The 20,601-nt window shown below is 53.5% G+C and overlaps 2 protein-coding genes across 2 annotated transcripts; one reads left to right on the top strand and one right to left on the bottom strand.

Moving 5' to 3' along the window:
• Positions 1-5,195: 5,195 nt before the first annotated feature.
• On the bottom strand, positions 5,196-15,465 carry GLT6D1 (glycosyltransferase 6 domain containing 1). Its single transcript, XM_043916172.1, has 5 exons — positions 15,372-15,465; positions 13,750-13,829; positions 7,552-7,599; positions 6,721-6,858; positions 5,196-6,052 (listed from the first exon to the last, which is right to left on the bottom strand). Exons 2-5 carry the CDS (start codon positions 13,821-13,823, stop codon positions 5,383-5,385), a joined length of 930 nt encoding a protein of 309 aa, XP_043772107.1. The 5' UTR covers positions 13,824-13,829; positions 15,372-15,465; the 3' UTR covers positions 5,196-5,382.
• A 1,930-nt stretch (positions 15,466-17,395) lies between these two features.
• On the top strand, positions 17,396-20,601 carry LCN9 (lipocalin 9). Its single transcript, XM_043916488.1, has 7 exons — positions 17,396-17,627; positions 17,856-17,992; positions 18,259-18,332; positions 18,581-18,691; positions 18,883-18,984; positions 19,126-19,167; positions 19,401-20,601. The coding sequence occupies exons 1-6, from the start codon at positions 17,532-17,534 to the stop codon at positions 19,143-19,145; spliced, it is 540 nt and encodes a 179-aa protein (XP_043772423.1). The 5' UTR covers positions 17,396-17,531; the 3' UTR covers positions 19,146-19,167; positions 19,401-20,601.

Raw genomic sequence — 20,601 nt, 5'->3', positions numbered from 1 at the left:
GGGCGGATATCCATGTCCATCCTGCAAGTTTGGACTCCAAGGCTCAGAGAGGTTCAGAAATAAGGCCAAGGTCGGACAGCATGGAGGAAGCAGTGGGAGACAGCCTCACCCTTGCACCCCTCCCCTGCACATCATTTAGTCGATCAACAAGCAGGAGGGCCAGGCCCTGCTCTGGGAGTTCAGGATGCAGGTAGAACAAGACAGACATTCCTCGGCCCTTGTGCGGGTTACCTGGGGCCACTGAGGCCAGTCTCTAATTTATTGGAGACAAGGCTTCAGGGTAGGGAAGACTCCAGAGCAGGGGCGCTCGGCCAGGGAGGCTGCCTGGAGCGGGGAGCGTGGAGGCGCAGATGGGAAGGGGAAGGAGAGCCAAGGAGTAGGTGGGGTCGTGGAGTCTTGTGGGTCATCTTGGGGCGGGGGGCCGTGGCCGGAAGTGGAGCTGGACAGCAGAAGACGAGGTGGTCGCGGTGGTTCCGTGCCCTGTGCTTGACTGACGGGTGGTCTTCAGAACGAACAGATGGAGGCCGTAGAGTCTGACCTCGTTCTTGACCCTCCACAGCCCCGTGCTCCCCACAGGAAGCCTAGCTCGGCGCCCACACCCCAGATCTTCCTGCCAGGCCCCTCCTGCCCACTGTCCTCGCCCCCCTCACCCACACCCGGCTGGCCCAGGGGCTTTCTGAACCCCTCTGCCCCCCCAGGAAGCCCCCCTCGACCCCGAGCTCACCCTCCCTTGCTGTGGGCCACCAGGTCCTGCCAACCAACAGCTCAGAGGCCGCAGCCTCTCCCAGCCTGGCCCACAAGCTTGAAAACACTCTGGGTGTTGGGAGGGGTGGCAGGTGGCCCCCGAGTCCCCACTGAAGCGGACACAGCATTGCTGTCCGGCGGACGGAGCCACCGTGAGGTCCTTCAGGGACGGTGACCCTGGGCGGGGCGGGGCTGGCACTGGCCGTCAGGCCTACACTTCCTTCAGTCTCCGGACTGCAGGAGCACGCGCCCCCGTCCCTGCCCAGCCCAGAGGGGTGCTGAGTGACCGCAGTGCCAGCCCTGGCTCCCAGAAGAGTCAGGTGAACCCAGTCCCGTGCATCTGCCAGAGAAGGGAGCCGAGACCGCCTCGCCCTCCCCTCTCCAAGTACCTGGACAGAACACCCCCTCCTCATCCCAGGGGAGCCAGTGGCCACCTGCTGGCAAGGCCGGCTCCTAGGAAACCGGGTCAGGGCCTCAGTACTAACTGCCTGGAAATGCCAGAGGCAGGTGTGACCAGAACCAGCCTCAGAAACACCCTTAGCAACAGCAAGGCCTCCAGGGAGGCCACACCGCCGGAGGGCGGCTCCCACCACGGTCACTGCGCTAGGACGGCACCATGGCAGGGGCTCCGCCGGCCGCCTGTGTGGACCCTACCCGCCGTTCATGCAGGGGTGGGGCGGAGAACAGGTGCTCAGAGCGCGGTAGCTTTCTTACGGACCAGCAACCCGCTAAGAAAAGGACAGGCGGCACGTTAAAATCATGTTAAAATCGTTCTCATGCTGGGACATTGAGAAAAATGACCTGAATAAATACAAGCATGATATTCTTGCAAAGTCTTAGGTGTCATAAATATTTAATAAGTTTTAAGCTAACCTATACAGTTCAATTTAATCAATATTTCAGCGGGATATTTCCCTCAAATTGCATACCTGAATCTAAAAGCCACATGAAGAAATAAACGTTTTGAAATATTTTAGAGAGAAGACTAATGCAAGTTGATCTACCATTCTTCCACAATGACTGAAAATGCGTGGCTTCAGCTGGGAGACAGGAAGAAGACTCAGTAAAACCGGATATAAAGTCAATAAATGAACGCAAGTCAGTACAGTAACTTAATATGTGATACAAATGGCCCATCTTGAAAAGTATTACTTGTTCAACACGTGTGTGTGCATGTGTGTGCGTGTGTGTGTGTGTGTACGCACACTTCACTCAGTCACTCAGTGGTGTCTGACTCTGCCGCCCCGTGGACTGCTGCAGCCCGCCAGGCTCCTCTGGGATTTTCCAGGCAAAACTACTGGAGCACGTTGCCGTTTCCTGCTCCAGGAGATCTTCCTGACCTAGGGATCCAACCCTCGGCTCCCGCTTCTCCTGCACTGGCAGGCAGACTCCATGCAACAAGAAGTGTGGGAGAAACGACCAGGACATTTTGAGGGACAAAAATAACATTATATATCTAACTCTGCACATTATCTTGAAATTAATTCCTGGTTAATTCTTAATGAAATCTTGAAAGTTCTATAATATCTATAACTAAAGGATGAGATACCTACCCTCTGGATAGAAAGTGAGTGAAGTCGCTCAGTCGTGTCCGACTCTTTGCGACCCCGTGGACTGTAGCCTACCAGGCTCCTCCCTCCATGAGATTCTCCAGGTAAGAGCACTGGAGTGGGTTGCTATTTCCTTCTCCAAATATCAGTATAATTATGAAAACAAACTTTGGGATCGCAAAAGCACTATTGACAAAGTGAAACAGGAGTGGCAACTTGAAGCGAGTCTCTTCAGCGCGTTTGACAAGGGTTTACGCCACATAACAAACTCACTGAGAGAGAAGGAACACCATGTCAGAAAGCGAGCCAAAGACAGAAATCGGCCACCTGTACACGCGGGACTCAAATGACTGATGTGTGCTAAGTCGCCTCGGTCGTGTCTGACTCTTTGAGACCCCATGGATTCCAGCCCACCAGGCTCCTCTGTCCACAGGATTCTCCAGGTAAGCATACTGGAGTGGGTTGCCATTTCCTCCTCCAGGTCAAATGGCTCATAACTATAGTTTAAAATAAGGTTTGACAGTGGTCCCTAGTGGTCCAGTGGCTAAGGCACCACGCTTCTTTCTGGGGGCTTGGGTTCAATCCCTGGTTGGGGAAATGAGACCCCAACATGCCTTGTGGTATGACAAAAAAAAAATTTTTTTTAATTTTTAAAATAAAGCATCTATAGCTTAAAAACTTAAAAAAAAAAAAAAAAGGATTTGACGTCCCAAGCCATCCAAGAAAAAGATTCTCTGTTTGCTTATCAAATTAGCAAAATTTTTTAAAAATTTAACTCAGCACCCACCATGTGGGGAAGCATACTTTTGCTAGGCGGATGGAAATGCAAAATGTCATTCAGGGGTGACCTGTTTGCATGAGTCCTTTAAACAAGGTTGTTCTTGGACCTGGAAATTCTAGGCATTGAAAATCTTTCATTACCAGGGAATTTACAGTGCTTTCATATTGATCCCACAATATCTTTCAAGGTAGAAGTTTAGAACCCTTCTCAGTAAGTCCCCTAGCCTTCTCCATAAATTGTCAGGGGGAGAAAAAGTTAGTTTTTGTCTGTCTGTTGTTTTCAGCACAGTAGCTAAATCACACCCTCCCCTCTCTAGGCATGACCTAGGAGAGCTGATAGTGATCTTTGTGAGGTAGGGCTTGTGGCTAATGGAATATCATACTCTGTTTTGAAATAATTTTATAGATTTTTTAATAAAATCAAGAGGTGCTCTGTGATATAAGAAAGGATGAATCACTGAAAACAGCACCATGGCTTAGCCAAAGGCGACAACTGAGAGAGAAAAAGTAGAAGGAGCTTGTTGTTGAGTTGCTAAGTCGTGTCTGAGTCTTTGCGAACCATGGACGGTAGCCTGCCAGGCTCCTCTGTCCGTGGGATTCTCGAGGCAAGAACACAGAGTGGTTACCATGGTCTCCTTCAGGGGGTCTTCCCCACCCAGGGATCGAACTTGCGTCTCCTGCACCGGCAGGACTCTTCACCACTGCACCACCAGGGAAGCCCTATAGGATGAGCTGCACCTTGACCAGTGTGTTCTTTAGGGAAACCGTCCTGGTGAGAGGCGTCCCGGGATGGGTGGTGGACGTGACACGATCGCAGACAGGGCTTCTCACTCCAGGGCGGAACATCATCGAGTCTGTTCCTCACGCCACCTACCTTTCCATGGCCTCTGGCTTCCACTCCAGGAAGTGAGTGTCCATCTTATGGTTTTAGTGCACTGTATTACTTTGCCACAGACCAGGGTCTTAAAGAACAGAAGAGCCCTTCTCCCAGCTGGAGGGCCGGACGTCCGCGGTGGAGGGGGCCTCTCTCCCGGGCGTGTCCTCGCTTCACCTTCCCTCTGTCCTGGGCGCGTCAGGGCCCCAGTCCCCTCTCCGGTAGGGTCACTGGTCCTGCTGGACGAGGACCCTCCCTGGTGACCTCATTTTGCCTCGGTCAGCTCTGTAAAGGCCTTTTCTCCGTATCGGTCGTGGTCTGAGGTCCTGGGGACTAGGACTCCACGTAAGAACTGGGGGGAGGACAATACTGGCCTTCGCACTTACGCGGCCTGCTTCCTCTCCCAGGAAAGAGGGTTCATTAAGAAGAATGCCTGTGGGGACTCCCCTGGCCATCTGGAGGTCCAGACTCCGCACTTCCCGTGCAGAAGATACAGGTTCAATCCCTGGTCGGGGCCCTAAAATCCCACGTGCCTCGCAGTGCAGCCAAGAGGAGGAGGAGGAGGAAGACGGCTGCCTCCTTATGACATGGGATTCTCCGGGCCTCACACTCACTGCCAAGACCAAACCTCGGCTAGCCACGGCAGCCCCCTCCCCGCCACCCGTGGGGGCTGCTTTCCCATCCTGAGCCTCACGGCGCTCCGAGCTGCCCGCGTCAAGCCCTTTCGGACGTGCAAAGGGAGCACCGCGGAGTCGCATCTGCCCTCTGCCCTGCAGCTGCCCGAGGACTCGGGCCAGCGGGACCCTCCCTGCACCTGGCTGACATCTGCCTCCACCTCTGCGCTCGGCCCCTGTCTTCTCAGAAATGAATAAAATGCCGAGAGATTTCAGAAATGAACTTGACACTTCTCTGTGTAAACAATAAAAGAAAGACATGTATTTGGTAGGAAGTCTCTAGTTCACACACGTCCAGTCACAAGCTGGACAGGGTGAGACGGTTCCAGGTGTTTAAACACAGCAATGTGCCTCCCCAGCCTGAGAAGCACCCCCCACCCACGGACTTGGGAGCCATGAATGTTTCATTTTCTCCTCCACACGTCATCCTTTGCCCTTCTGTGTCCATGCATATATATATATATATGTTTTTTTTTCTGAACTAGAGTTTTTCTCCATTAAAAAAAATTTCATTTTGTGCCTCCAATTATGTCTGGGTTATCTACAACATATAGATATTAACATCACCATGTGTTAAACATTCAATAAGCACCCTTTTATTCTTTATCCTGCAGTGGCCAAATTGGATGGCTCACAATTGCAGGGAGAAAAATGCCTTGTGGGTGAGTATAACCATCTGTGTCTCTCAAACCTGGGACATACGAAGACATCCCACCTTCCAGGGGGAACCATTGCTGGCGGGGCCTGTGGTCCCAGGGAGTCAATGTCTCCTTTTGGACTGCTGGGCCACCTTGACGTACTGCACCTGGGGCGGCGGGGAGAAGTCGGCGTCCCAGTTGTACTCTGGGGATAAGAGCTTGGCAGGCTTCCGGAGGAAGAAGTATTTGTTGAGGTGTTTTTCGTAGGTGCTGTTCAACCTGAGTCTGAGGTCGTGGATGATGCCGTTCAGGTACTCCTCCACGAGGTTCAGGACCTCCAGGGGCGTGCCCCCCACGAATGCACCATCATAGTAGAAATCTCCCTGGCCAAACGGGATGCAAGCTGCCGACTTGGGCCTCCTCTCGTAGGGGAAACTTGCACGGTTCTTGAAGTACCACCAGGCGTGGAGCTGAGCCACCGACTCGCCCAGGACCTCCACGCCCACGTTCTTCTGGAAGATCTGGGTGACGGTCATGCTGAAGAGGAAGTCGACCTCGCCCTGGATGTCCCAGATGATGTGCTTGGCCAAGCTCTTCATGCGCACAAGGTCGGCGTTGGCCCACCAGCTGTCCTCGGTGACGATGAACACTTTGAACTGTCGGAGGGGCCCCCACCTGATCTGGGGCAGCCTGACTAAGGTGTCCACCATGAGGTAGAAGATCACTCTGTAGCCGGTCAGGAAGTACTTATTCGCCGAGCGCAAGAACAGCTCCAGGTACTGGTCTGCAAGCCTGCGAAACACACAGCGCAGAGGAGGACGCTCGCCTCCCTAAACGTTTTCGGACGGGCATCACCAAACACTATCCATGTGGGAGGCGTCGAGTCGACGCTGCAGCATTCCCAGAGAGGAGGGCAGGAGGTCAGGTCTGCATTTCAGCTGCAGTGGTTATGGAAGGGGGAGGTAGTGGGCTGGGGAGTCTGAGAAAAGCCTCTGAAATTTTGGAACGACTGTTGGAAAAAGAGAGTGTGAGAGCTAACTGGATATTAGTGGAAAGACAGCCAAGTGGTATTAATGACCCAGCTAAGGGAGCAGAAGGACTTCACAGGGGGCTCCCGTGGTAAAGAATCTGCCTGCGATGCAGGAGACTCAGGTTCGATCCCTAGTCAGGAAGATTTCCTGGAGAAGGAAATGGCAACCCACTCCAGTATTCTTGCCTGGGAAATCCCATGGACAGAGGAGCCGGGCGGGCTACAGTCCACGGGGTTGCAAAGAGTAAGGAGGGACTTGGCAACTGAACAAGAACAAGGAAGGAGAGAAAAACCACGTCCTGTTTTGCACAGGCGGTCCACAGACAGTGGTTACAGAGGTCGATGCGTGGCCCTTGGGAGGTGGGAGGTCTACGGATAGTGGCGTGCATTTTTCCAAAACAAAGGACGGCATGGGCTTGGCGATCCCTACCTGCCAGTAGCAAAGACGGCCAAGCCCGTTGTGAGATTCTGCTTTCTGTAGTGTTTTTCCAGCGCCTCTCTGCTGAAAGTGCCTTCCCAGAGGATGGGAGCAAGCCAGCTCGTGGTGGTGATCACATCGGGGCGTTTTCTGTTGAACAAAAGAGAAACCGGTGGAACAGCAGCAGAGTGATAACAGGTAAGGCTTATAGAGTCCCTTTCTGCGTGCCGGACACTGTGGGTCCTGTGGTCTGGGCCGTGAGCATGTCGTGGAAAAAATTTTTTTCAATTTTTAAAGAGGCATAATGTAAACAAAAATTTAAATATCTGTCTTGTTTGACTTAATGATTCTGTTTTGGGAATTTACCCCACAGATGAACTCACAAGACAATGTCAGAATGTATATTAACATGTACAAAGTTAGTCACTGGAGCGTTCCTGGCAAGAGCCACAAGCTAAACAATCTAAAACCAGAAGGGAATTGGCTAATGGATGATGACAGGTAATCAGGAAGCAAGACACCCAGAACCACAACAGGGGACAGGGCTCTTCCCCGAGAGCTGAGGCCAAAATCAGGAGAAGCTGTTCATAGAATTTTCAATAAATCAGGAAGCTTCCAACAAGTGGAGCGGGTCAGCATGAGCTCCAGCGACTGGGAACCTCCCAGGATGGCAGTGATTTGGTGACTGGGGAAAAAGAAAAAACCTAATCACTGCAGATTGGATTCCTGTGTGTCTGTGTACATGTGTGCAAGTGTGTGTGCCTGTGCCGTGCATGTGTGCATGGGTGTGTGTGTGTGTGTGTGTGTGTGTGTGTGTTCACATGCAGACATTTTCATCCTTACCTGGGGTCAAACCAGTCTGAGAGCTGAAGTTCTTCTTCTTGATTTTTCCTGGATGCGAAGGGAAAACCAAGTTATTATGAGTCAAGCGTTCATTCAACACGTATCTGCGGAGCCCTTGAAGTGTGGCAGGTGCTGTTAGGCGCTGGTCCAACAGCAGTGGACCCACAGCCCTGGCCCCCACCCACCGGGCACCTGGGGCAGAGGGATGGCTCTAAAGAAGCCCCAGGGGTCGGTGCCAAGGGGAGCCACAGAGCTTGGAGTGTAGTGCTGAACGCGGCACGTCCAGCCCAGGTTTGGGACCAGGGACAGCCACCTGGGGAGGAGACATCTTCCTAGGTTTGGAAGGGAGAGATGTGCGGGGGAAGGAGATGACGGCCAGGGAGGAAGGCAAGGAAGAGCGTGTGGTTGGGGAAAGGATTGAGGAAAGCTAGCAGCAGGCTAGAGCTGTGTCCAGACAAAAGGCAGCCCCTCCCCTGCTGTCTACTGGAGGCGCCCCACCCCACCGTCTCAGGTCTGCTGCCCAGTGAAGCAAGTGGTGCAGGGCCACCATCCGACATCCTGCCTCTTCCTTGATCAACACCAGGGTCCTTGAACTTACACATGTGATACACACCAGCTAAAGCACTGACACGGGGCAAAAAAGAAAAGTTGCAAGTGTCCAACTCTTGCGACCCCATGGACTACAGCACGCCGGGCTCCCCTGTCCATCACCAACTCCCAAAGCTTGCTCAAATTCATGTTCATTGAGTCGGTGATGCCATCTAATCATCTCATCTTCTGTCGTCCCCTTCTCCCCCTGTCTTTAATCTTTCCCAGTATCAGGGTCTTTTCCAATGAGTCAGCTCTTCGCATCAGGTGGCCAAAGTATTAGAGCTTCAGCTTCAGCATCAGTCCTTCCAGTGAATATTCAGGGTTGATTTCCTTTAGAATGGACTGGTTGGATCTCCTTGCAGTCCAAGGGACTCTCAAGAGTCTTCTCCAGCACCACAGTTGGAAGATATAAATTCTTCGACATGAGCACCAAAAAATTGATGCTTTTGAAACACACGGCACACACAAGCTAGTCGACACGTAGATGTGCATGTGTTCAAAACACTTCAGAGCCAATGAGCAGAGAAATCAATAGCAGTTGATAGCAGTTGCCTCCAAGAAGGTCCATGTTTGGCTTCCTCTTCCTCCTGGTTCTTCCATCATAGGAACATCCTGGCTCCTGCCCACTCTGCCCTCCAGTCTGTAGAATCTTCACACAATGAAGATTCTTGCTGGCAGACAAGCCTTTTCCCAACGAGGGTCTGCCTGGCAACTGCAGGACCCCCATTCACTGTGAGCTTAAGAGAAGAAGCACATGTTTTCGTGTAACTGTGTCCCACGTACCGTGTGGGGAAATCACAGCTAAAAATGATTCACTATTAAAAATTTGAATGCAACTGAGCATTCTGTGTTATTTGCTAAATTTGTCAGCCCCCCAGTAAATGATTGATCCTTCAGATCAACGGGAAAAATCATTTATGTTTTGAATTTGAACACAGACCTATTGTGAAATTTAAATGACAAAACTTTTAAGAATTCAGATCCATCTATGTGCTCTTTTTAGCCATATGATGACCGTGCACCTACTACATGCCAGGCATCATTTTACAGTTGTGGGAACGTGACAAAATTCACACTGTGGACAGGTGTGCATTCCTTTCTGCACAGAAGGGCCCATCACTATGGCTCCAAAGGAATGGTCTCAACACCCAGTCCTCTCCTGGAGGTAAAATGCCACTGAAAGACGGACAAGGCGTGATACCAAAGCACTGGGGTTAATTTTTTCTGCCTTGATTTTACATTATTCATTTATTTTTCTCTATTTCCCCTTCTTTTATTCATTTTCATGTTGGAGTAGAATTGATTAGCAATGTGTGTTAGTTTCAGGCACACAGCAAAGTGATTCAATTAGACACATACTTGTATCTATTCTTTTTCAAATTCTTCTCCATTCTGGATTATTACAGAATATTGAGCAGAGTTCCCTGCACTCTACAGTAGGCCTTTGTTGGTCGCAGATTTTGTATATAGCACTGTGTCCATGTCAGTCCCAGTCTCCCAATCCATCTCTCCTTCCCGACCCTTCCTCCCTGGTAACCATAAATTTGTTTTCTAAGTCTGAGAATCTGTTTCTGTTTTGCAAGTAAGTTCATTTGTATTTTTTTTTTTTTTAGATTCACCATACAAGTGACATCACATGATATTTGTCATTTTATATCTGACTTACTTCACTCAGTATGATAATCCCCAGGTCCATCCAATTGCTGAAAATGACATTATTTTGTTTTCTTTTTCACAGCTGAGTAATATTCCTTTGGAGAAGGAAATGGCAGACCACTCCATTTTCCTGCCTGAAAAATCCCATGGACAGAGGAGCCTTGCAGGCTGCAGTCCAAGGTGTTGCAGAGAGTCAGACAAGACGGAACAACTAAACACTCTCTAATTCCTTTGTATACATGCACCATACCTTCTTGATCCATTCATCTGTTGATGGACATTGAGTCCCCTCCTTTTAAAATGAACTTTATTTTTAGAGCAATTTCATAGCAAACATTGTGGAGATGGTCCCTGGGCGCCCCTGCACCCGGCCCCCGCAACATCGATAGCTTGGATTTGTACCGGGTGTCCGTTGCTGCTGGTGAAGCCAGGGGGACCCCATTATGAACTCAACTCCTTGCTTCCATCAGATTTCCTCAGCTTGTCCCCAGAGCCCTTCTTCTGTCCCCAGGATCCTCTCCAGGACCCACCTGATGCACGTCTGCCTGGGGTCCTCCTGGCTGCGTTTCTCAGACCACAGTGCACCCTGTCCCGCCTCAGGGACCTCGACCACCCAGCCGAGGTCGTGTTTTCAGGCTCCTCCGCTGTCAAGTGACTCACTTCCCTGTCAGGTGCCTTCCCTGGGGGCTCAGCTGGTAACGCATCTGCCCGCAATGTGGGAGACCCAGGTTCGATCCCTGGGTTGGGAAGATCCTGTGGAGAAGGAAATGGCAACCCACTCCAGTCCTCTTGCCTAGAAAATTCCATGGGCGGAGGAGCCCGGTCCATGGGCTTGCAAAGAGTTGGACACGACTGAGCGACTTCACTTAAAATCCATACTGTAATCTCTGTAGGCAAGCGCTATGGCAGCCCACGAATTCCGCCTCCTGGAGGTCAATGTCTCCATCTATTACTCGGGATTCTTATGAACGGTATTGTCTCTCCCGTCATCTATGTACTTGTTGATTTATTTTTATCAGTATGCACTCAGGAAGATCTGCTTTGTGCTTTGGGATGTAACCCAATACAACTTCCTTTTCTTGCTCAGATTCCTCCAGCTTTATCCACCGGAAGCTCTTTCACTGGCTCCTGTGTTCCTCTGCTCCAGGCTCATCCTGTACACGGTCTGTCCCCGGGCCTAGAAACAGCCACATCTCCAAGGGAGCCTGGCCTGGCGTTCTGCTTTGTTTCCTAGAATCACATTAGAAACCAAGGCCCGGGGCTGGGTGTGCTGGCTGCTCCCGCGGGCTCCTCGCTTCTAGGTCCTCGCAGCTGGGCAAGCGGGGAAGGCACGTGTGTGGTTGTACCAGCTGGCACAGAGGTATGTATCTGGAAATACTTCCCCAGGTAACTCTCCCCTGCTCCACGAAGCTACCCGTGAGTAGCTTGACCAGCTTTAATGCGTCACCTCAGGGATCACCTAACTGTCCCCCGATTACCCAGGCACTGTCACTCACCGTCCACTCACTCAACTCTTCCGTCCCCGGACGCACGCATGCTGGCATCAGAGCTGCTGTCCTGCCCTCCTCTGGGGAAATGATGTTATCCACTAGAGACAGTCCCCTGCGTGGCTGGTCTTCCCCTTACGTTTACAGACTCTGAAGAGCTGAGCCGACTCATTGGGAAAGATCCTGATGCTGGGAAAGATTGAAGGCAGGAGGAGGAGACGACAGAGGATGAGGTGGTTGGATGGCATCACCAACTCAATGGACATGAATTTAAGCAGATTCCAGGAGTTGGTGAGGGACAGGGAAGCCTGGCGTGCTGCAGTCCATGGGGTCGCAAAGAGTCAGACACAACTGAGCGACTGAGCAACAACAAATTGCAGACTCCACTGGTTTCCCAGGCGACTTCTCTCGGCACCTTCCTCAGCCCTCGGGGAGCTTGCTTCTGGCGTGTTTGGTACAGTTCGATGATCCAGGTCACATACAGCAATACTTCCTGGGATTCCCTCAACTTCCTAAATGAGGTTGAATTTGTCTAGGTTAAGATTCACTCTTTGTGCTAGAAAATTCTTCAGGGTTTGGAAAAGGTATAGTGCACAGGTCCACCATAAGCAGTTCCACTGCCCCCACATCTTCGGCGCTTGTCCACCCACTGCTCCCCAAACCCCCAGACCCCTTTACTGTCTCTGCAGTTTCGCCTTTTCCAGAATTCCATGTGGTTGGAATCATACAGTAGGTAGTCTTTTCAGACTGGCTTCTGGCTTCTTTCCCTTACCAATGTGTACTGACATTTCCTCTGTATCTTTTCCTGGCTTGATAGCTTGTTTCTTTTTATCGTTGAATCACATTCATTTATCTGAATGCACCGCAGTTTATTTACCCATTCATCTACTGTAGGACATCTTGAGCACTTCCAGATTTTAGAGATTGTGAATAAAGCTGCTATGAAACCTTATGTGGGCTGTTTGTGAACATACGCTTTCAAATTACTTGGATTAATGATACTTAAGAACACCAAAGCTGGATCACCGGAAAGACCATATTTAGCTTTGTAAGACGCCATCACACTGTCTTCAACGTGGCTATACCACACAGCTGTGTGGTGCCTGGTTGTTGTCTTAATTTACAATTGAAAGTGAAAGTTGTTCCGTTGTGTCCAACTCTGTGTGACCCCATGGACTAAACAGTCCACGGAATTCTCCAGGCCAGAATACTGGAGTGGGTAGCCGTTCCCTTCTCCAGGGTATCTTCCCAACCCAAGGATCGAACTCAGGTCTCCCACATTGCAGGCAGCTTCTTTACCAGCTGAGCCACTGGGGAAGCCCAAGAATACTGGAGTGGGTAGCCTATCCCTTCTCCAGGGGAGCTGCCCGACCCAGGAATCGAACCAGGGTCTCCTGCATTGCAGGAGGATTCTTCACCAGGTGAGCTGCCAGGGAAGCCCAATTATCTAATGACAAATGATGTCCAGCATCTTTTTAGATGCCTGCTTGCTATCTTTATGTCTTCTTGGGTGAGATGTCTGTCCAGATTTTGCCCATTTTAATGAAGTTTTTCTTTTCCTTGTTGCTGAGTTTTAAGAGTTCTTTGCATATTTTGGATACAAGCCTTTTTGTCAGATCTGCATTTTGCAAAGGTTTTGTTTTTAAAGACATTGTCTCTCATGATAAGACTGCTTTTCAAATGGCATCTGGGAAGTTTGCACTGCTCATGAAGGAGCCCACGAGGCATGGGCACAGAGGAAGGAAGAATTCGCATTTTTATCCGTGAGAAAGTGCGCTGGGCCCAGATGCATCCGTGGCCCACACAGGCTGCCAGGGCAGGTCACTGCTGTCTTGTTTATGTCAGAACAAGACAGAACTTTGGGACCATTTATAGTTTGTCTGAAATAGCAACTCGGTGCTATGACTTCATTTTAGTTTTTCTTGGTGACCTTAATCATGTAAAATAGGCTATGCCAGGGACTTCCTTGGTGGTCCAGTGGCTAAGACACTGCAGTTCCAGTTCAGGGGGCCTGGGTTTGATCCTAGGTCAGGGAACTAGATCCCACTTGCCACAACTAAGGGTTTGCATGTCGCAACTAAAGATCCCGCATGCCACAGTGAAGATCGAAGATCCTGAGTGCTGCAACTAAGACCCAGTGTGACCAAATAAATAAATAGTTTCTAAAGTTATCCCCGACACTCTGTTCCATTTGCTCTGCCTTCTCCCCCTGGGACCTTCTCCCCCTATTACCATGGCTCCTTGAGCACATAGGACAGAACCTGGGGCCCAGATAGGGCTTGATCACTACGTGTTGAATGTTTAAAAATGAAAGAATGAAAGTATACTTTGCTTGGTCCCACAGAGAGGGGAGGTAACAGCTGATTCATTTCAAAAGTGTTATTAACAGCTTTGAACAAAACTCGGGAGGTTTCGAGCTCTGCCAAGCACTGCAGGTGTCGATTCACTGAGGTTTTCTATTTACCTGGAATAATGATCAAACAACAGGAACAATGAAAGACCCAGAATCAACAGCAGCATTTTCCTTTTATGGTCCATTGTCTCCTAGAGGAGAAGGAGAGAGAAGTCAGTTTTAAACAGAGTTGAAACCTTCTGCCGCCTCCCGATGGCAGACTCATGGACTCATTCAGACACACTGGGGTACCAACCTAGGCATCTGGTCCCAGGATGCTCAGCCCTGGGGAGAGAGCGGGGAAACGGGGACATCCCTGCTCCAGTAGGGTCTCCTGGGGGTGCTGGCCACTCCTTTGGGGACTGAGTGCTGTCTCAGATACCCCTGGGCCTTATCAATGTCCACCTTGGCTTCATAAAAGACGTGTGACGGAGTCTCCACTCGAAAGCAGTAACAGCAAAGTGAGGTTGTGGCGAGGATGCAGTCTGCCCCCAAAGTCGACCTCTCCCTCCTTCTGCCCCAGAGATAGTAAGATGCACCATTTGCCCCAAGACTACAGCAGGCTAAGAACACGTGAGCCTTCAGGCAGACGTTGGAGCGGGGATTACAACCTGAACGAGAGGCGCCAGGTGCTAACATGGAATCTTTGGCTCTAGCCGGGGTTTATGTCACGTGTTCTACCTGGGGTCACTGTGCGCATGTCTGCAGGGCTATGCGCTATGCACTGAGCAGAATGGAGACGCTGATATTTCATTGCCAGCACCCGGTTAGCCAGCATGCAGCCTTAGCTTGCACGGACCAGGAGAGGGGCCACGTGTGGCTGTCAAGCACGTGAAATGTGGCTGGTCTGACTTGAGACGTGCTCAGTTCAGTTCAATCACTCTGTCATGTCCTACTCTTTGCGACCCCATGAACCGCAGCACGCCAGGCCCCCCTGTCCATTACCAACTCCCGGAGTCCACCCAAACCCATGTCCATCGAGTCGGTGATGCCATCCAACCATCTCATCCTCTGTTGTCCCCTTTTCCTCCTGCCCTCAATCTTTCCCAGCATCAGGATCTTTTCAAATGAGTCAGCTCTTTGCATCAGGTGTCCAAAGTATTGGAGTTTCAACTTCAGCATCAGTCCTTCTAATGAACACCCAGGACTGATCTCCTTTAGGATGGACTGGTTGGATCTCCTTGCAGTCCAAGGGACTCTCAAGAGTCTTCTCCAACACCACAGTTCAAAAGCATCCATTCTTCGGCGCTCAGCTTTCTTTATAGTCCAACTCTCACATCCATACATGACCACTGGAAAAACCATAGCCTTGACTAGACGGACCTTTGTTGAGATGTGCTACGAGCGCACAAAAGAGACTAGGCTTTAAAGACAAAGGAAAGAACTTTATCTCACCAGGAAATTCATAACGATTACACGGGTTTACTGAGCTAAGCACAAATGTATGACAAAACGTACTCTATCTATTTCTTTTGATCTCCTACTTTGAAAACCAGCCAAGGCTGGTCACGTTGTAGCCCAGCTGGACAGCAGCCAGGCTTCCACTGCCCCACAATGTGGCACTGCCTCTCCCACCCCCACCCCCGTGAACCCAAGCGTATTAGCCACGCTACATGGGCAGGGTACCACGGGGGGGCTCTCCAGCACAGCGTCTCAGCGACAACACTCCCGAGGCAGGTGTCAAGGCAGCTCACCAGGTTGGATGCTCTTCAAGCGTCTCTCTTTAGGTCTCTCTTTGTAGAGTCCCAGGCTAGACACCGAGGTAGGCTCGAGGGGTGTTGAGCCTTCCGTGGGCGGTGATGTCAGCACCCCCTTTGATGATGTAAGCCCCAGAAAGTCGGGGTCACAATGATGCCTCTGCCGCCTGGGGCTCCTCAGGGTTGCCGGACGACAGGACTTTGTCCTGTTTGAAAAACTGAAGGGTATTTTTTTTTAATATATTTATTTAGTTCCGTCAGGTCTTACTTGTGGCATGCTGGACCTTCGTTGCATGGTGCGAAATCTTTCACTGCGGTGCAGGGACTCCTTAGTTGCGTCATACGGGCTCAGGAGTTGCGGGCCACAAGCTTAGTTGCTCCAGGGCAGGTGGGATCTTAGTTTCCCAGCCAGGGATCAAACCCACCTCTCCTGCCTCGCAAGGCAGATTCTGAACCATGGGACCGACCGGGGAGTTTCTTATTTTACATTCTCTTTTGCATCTCACTTCCTCTGTCATCCCTCCCTGCTTCCTAGAGCCTGACTTTTCAGGGAGGAGTTTTAAGTAGTTTTTTCATGACTGTGTTAGAGAAGAGTGGCCCTCTCCTCCCTCATCTCCAGGCTGTGGACTCCCCTGGGGAGAGCAAACCCTTTGCTCCTCAGCATATTTTTTAAGTACACCTTTCTGATTATAGAAATAACACACTTCAGGTTATAAGATCTGTCAGATGCGTTAAAGCCTCTGGGGTGTGGGATGGGGCCGTGTGTGCACACACACGTGAGTGTGCATGTGTATGCTTTGACACATGTACATGTGTGCGTGTAGGTACTTGCGTGTCCATGTCTGTCATCGTTCCTGGAGCCGAACGTCCATGGCCGCGTCTCGATGGGAAGGTGACCCCGGCAGGCACGGGTGCAAGGGTGGTGGAGACAGGCCGTGGACGCTCCTCTCCCAGGCTCAAGAATCCAGCCCCTTCCAGCAGCCCTGGAGGGCCCTTCAAGCAGGCATCACCCTAGACAGAGTCACGGGGCCCCTGCACTGAAGCATCAAGCCCCCCGCTTGTCCCGTGGGGTCATAGATGCCCTGACCCCAGGAGGCATGTCAGAACCGTGTTGTGGTCACAGCCGTCCTCGGTGACAGAGCTTGTGACCTTCAAACCAGATCCTGGGGGCTGTCGGTATGCAGAGAGCACTTCTGTGAAGCAGTGCCTCCCGCCCGGCCTCCAGGAATCTGGCTCGTGGACCAGCTCTGTCCCCGCCGTCCCCTGTCCTCATGAGGATGGGGAGCAGCTGCCGGAGGCTGGAAGTCCGGCCAGGGCAGGTCAGGCAAGCCCAGAAAACAGGAATGAGTCACAGGTGGCTGATGCAGGAACTCCGCTGAGCAGGAAGGTTTCCATGTAGGGATTGGGCTCGGCGTGTCCAGAGAGGCAGGTAAGGCCAGTGACTGCAGGGTTAGGAAGTGGGCCAAGGGGGGCTGGTGAGACCCCTGCTTGTCATTTGCTGTTTGTCTAGTGTTAGCACGCCCCCTTGGAGCATGGCCCTCCTGAGAATCGGTGCTTCACTCTAATCCTAGAGCCTGGATATAGGAGGTGTTCAATTAAAAAAAAAAATTATATCAACCCATAAACTGTGTCTGTTCTCTAAAATAGGACTTAGCGTCTGATGCCCCAGTTGGTCCAGCTCAGCCTGCACCCTGACCACCAGCCCGCCTTGTGCCTGGATGTACCAGGGCAGTGAGGACCTGTCCATCGAAGCTTAGGACCCTGACCTGCACACGTGGTTGCCAGGACCCCTCAGAGCTCTGAAATTAGAGCGCCCAGGCCAGGCTGGGCTGGAAGGGGTGCTGTCCTCTGCCACTTGCATCCAATGGTTCAGAGAGGCCCCAGCGCCACCCACCTCTGTGGCCGGCGGGGCTTTAGGCCAAGACACCAGCCTGTCCCCACTTCCCTTTGCGACTTCAGACCCAGCTGGGCCCCCATCTGGGCGGCAGTCAGAGCCAGCCGTCGCCTGCGGAGGACCGGGGAGGCTTTTGGCAGAGCTCCCAGTAAGCGGAGGCCCGTGTGGAGGACGCAGAAGAGCTGGAGCCGGAAACCACAGCGCAGGGAGGGGGATAAAGGCGGCGGGCAGCAGGCAGGCTGGGCGCCCACCCACTGGAGGGCATGGCGCTGCTCCTGCTGAGCCTGGGGCTGGGCCTGGTCTGCTCCCAGGATTTCAACCCCCAGCGCATCGTGCAGACGAACTATGACATTTCCAAGGTGGGGCTGCAGTCCGGGCCCTCCCCGGGGGTCTGGATGCAGGGTGCCTGCACCTGGGGACCCCCGCCTGTGACAGGCTGCTGTCCCTCAGGGTCTGCCTCTCTCCCCCAGCTGTGACGGCAGAGAGGGCTGGCTGGGTGGGAGCCGCATGCCCAGGGCCTGGCCCCGGGAGGGAGCAGGCACCCAGAAGTGAGGACGCCCGCACCCACCGCGGCCTCTGCCCTCCAGGTCTCTGGGACCTGGTACTCCATCTCCATGGCCGCAGACAACAGGCAGCGGATAGAGGAAGGCGGAGACCTGAGGATCTTCATAAAGAGCATCCGGGTCGTCGAGGACGGTGGGCTCAAGCTCAGTTTCCACTTCATGTGAGTGATGTCCCCATCCTCGGGAACTGGGGAGCACGGAGGCCCCGCCCACCCCGCCCCCACCCATGTGGATGGGAGTCTGGCCCAGCTGGGGGCGGGGGGGCCCTGTATGTGGGGCAGGGGGCCACCAGGTGGGGGGCAGCAGAGTGCTGAGGCTGGGGCAGGGGTTCAGGGGACGTGGTGATGGGGCGGGGAGGAGTGGGGGGGGCGCTGGTCACATGCAGTCGGGTGAGGTCGCGCTGTGAGCATCACCCGCTGGGCTCCAGGTTGCATGCAGAGTGCACGGACGTGGCCGTGGTCTGCAGCAAAACCGGCAAGAGGGGGGAATACACCATCAACTGTGAGTGGACCCTTGTCTGACAGCCCCACTCCCGGTGAGCCCCAATATAGGGGTTTATGGGACCCCCTGACAGCCGACCCCAAAGCGAGAGGGGTGGGCCTGGCCTGTAGAGGGCGGCGGGAGGGCCAGCCAGGGGCGGGCGCGTGGGGAGCTCTAGAGCATCAGGGGTCCCCGCCGGCCCCTGAACCCCCGAGAGTCTGTGCCGCGGGCCCCAGGGGCTGCAGGCTCTGAGCAGAGCTTCTGCGCAGACCTGGGAGAGAACAGCCTGCGGATCCTGGAGGCCGACTACCAGCGTTACGTCATCTTGCACATGCGGAACTTCAGGAATGGGACGGCCACGCAAGTGCTGGCGCTCTACGGTACCGCGTCCCCGGGGCCCCTCATCCCTGCCCGCGGCCCCTTCCCCGGGGAGGTGCGGGTCTGGCCACGCCCTGAGGTGCCCGCAGCCCGTGGCATCGGGGGGTGGATGCCAACTCATCCAGGTGCCCCACCCTGCCACTCCTTCCCCTCGCCTCCCCTCCCCACATGGCCCAAACTGTTCTGTCCACAGGACGGTTCCCAGAGCTGAAATACAGCTTCCTGGATAGATTCAACAAAGCCTGCAAATCACACGGACTTGGCCCAGAAAAGATCATCCCCTTCAGCAACCAGAGTAGGCGTCACTGCCTTCCATGCCAGCATCCTGGGCCAGCGAGGCACTGAAGGGGGTGGGGGGTGGGGACGGGGGCCCAGGGCCTGGGGTGGGGCGGGGACCCCAGGCAGTCCCTGTCTGAGAACCTGACTGTCTTCCCAGATCCCTGTTACACGAGGTAGAGGCGCCCATCCAGGCCTTCTGGTACGTGAGCTCGGCTGGGGGCTGGCCGGGTGGCAGAAGAAGCAAGAGGGACGGTGGGGGCCCCCTCTCCAAGCCCATCCCTCACCCTGCATGCGGGGCTCATCCTGCCCCCAAAACAGCGAGCCTCCTGGGGTGGTGGAGGCTTGGCAAACATGCCTGCCTCCAGGTCTGGGGTGGCTGTAATGTTCGACCGCAAACCAGGCCCCAGAGAGCAGCAGTTCATCTTCTTGCAGTTCTGGAGCCCAGAGTCTGAGATCCACGCGTGAACAGGCTGAGCTCCGTCTGGAGGCTCCAAGGGAGGGTCCCTCCTGCCTCTCCCAGCTCCCCTGGCCCGTGGCCGCATCACGCAGTCCCAGCTCCTGGTCGCACTGCTCCTCCTCTGGGTCCGCGTCTCTCTCCTTCGGTTTCTTTTGAGGACATGTTGTTGGAGTGAGGACCACCGGCCTTCTCCAAGACAACCTCATCTCAAGATCCTCACCCTCATTCCCTCTGCAGAGAGCTCTTCCCTAAACGAGATCCCGTTCCCAGGTTCTGGACGCTGAGATCTGCGGGCAGACGTACTGTTGTCGGGGGCGGGGGGGGGGGGGGCGGTGCGGGAACTGTCCACCACACACAGGCTCCTTCTCCAGCTGACCTCCCCTCTCAGGAAACGGCCTGGCCTCTGTAAGCTCACCCCCTCCTCCTGCAGGGACTGACCCACCAGAGCGTCTCTTCTGAGAAGCAGGAGCCTGCAGGCCCCTCTGATGGGGGTCTGTGAAGTTTGGGGGGAGGGGTCCCCAAGGTCATCAACCAGGCCATGAGCCTCTCCACTCCCTTCCTTCTGATACCAGTGACCTCTGCCTTCACCCCAACTCTTGGTGAGTTCACTGGGAGTTCCTGAGCAGCCCACAGTTGCTTCATGGGTTAAAAGTTGACTGTCCACTGGGCATCCACCCGAGAGACGTGAGATCATGTCCACACCACGACCTCTGGGCAGCTCTGCCCAGCGTCCCCCAACTGTGACAGCCCGGGGCTCCCTGCAGGCCAGCAGCCGAACAAAGTGTGGTCGAGCCTCACACCAGACACCGCACAGATGATGGGGCTCCAGGGAGTCAGGCTGAGTGAAAGCAGCCAACCTCCAAGGCTCGGTCTCCCAGTGACAAAACCGCAGCCATCTCAGGGGGCAGCGGCGGGAGGGGCCCTGGAGGAGGGCAGGGCTCTCAGGGGCCGGAGGCTCTGGGCAGCGGCGGACACGGGTGCCTGGCAGGAAGGACAGAGAATATGCAACGGTGGGAGGTACCCACTGCAGCATGGGTGAGGGCAGCATGCTGCCCCATGGCCCTGCAGGAAGTCGGCATCAGGAGAGCGGACGAGGGGGACCGGGAGCTCTCTGCATTCATTCTCACACCTGCCTGTGAATCCCCAGTGCTCGCAAAATAAAAGGTTAAAAAGAGA

Source organism: Cervus elaphus, chromosome 11 (assembly GCF_910594005.1).
Source record: "Cervus elaphus chromosome 11, mCerEla1.1, whole genome shotgun sequence".
NCBI classification, from domain to species: domain Eukaryota; kingdom Metazoa; phylum Chordata; class Mammalia; order Artiodactyla; family Cervidae; genus Cervus; species Cervus elaphus.
Note: the sequence above shows the minus strand (reverse complement) of the source record. Positions and strands in the feature narration are given on the sequence as shown.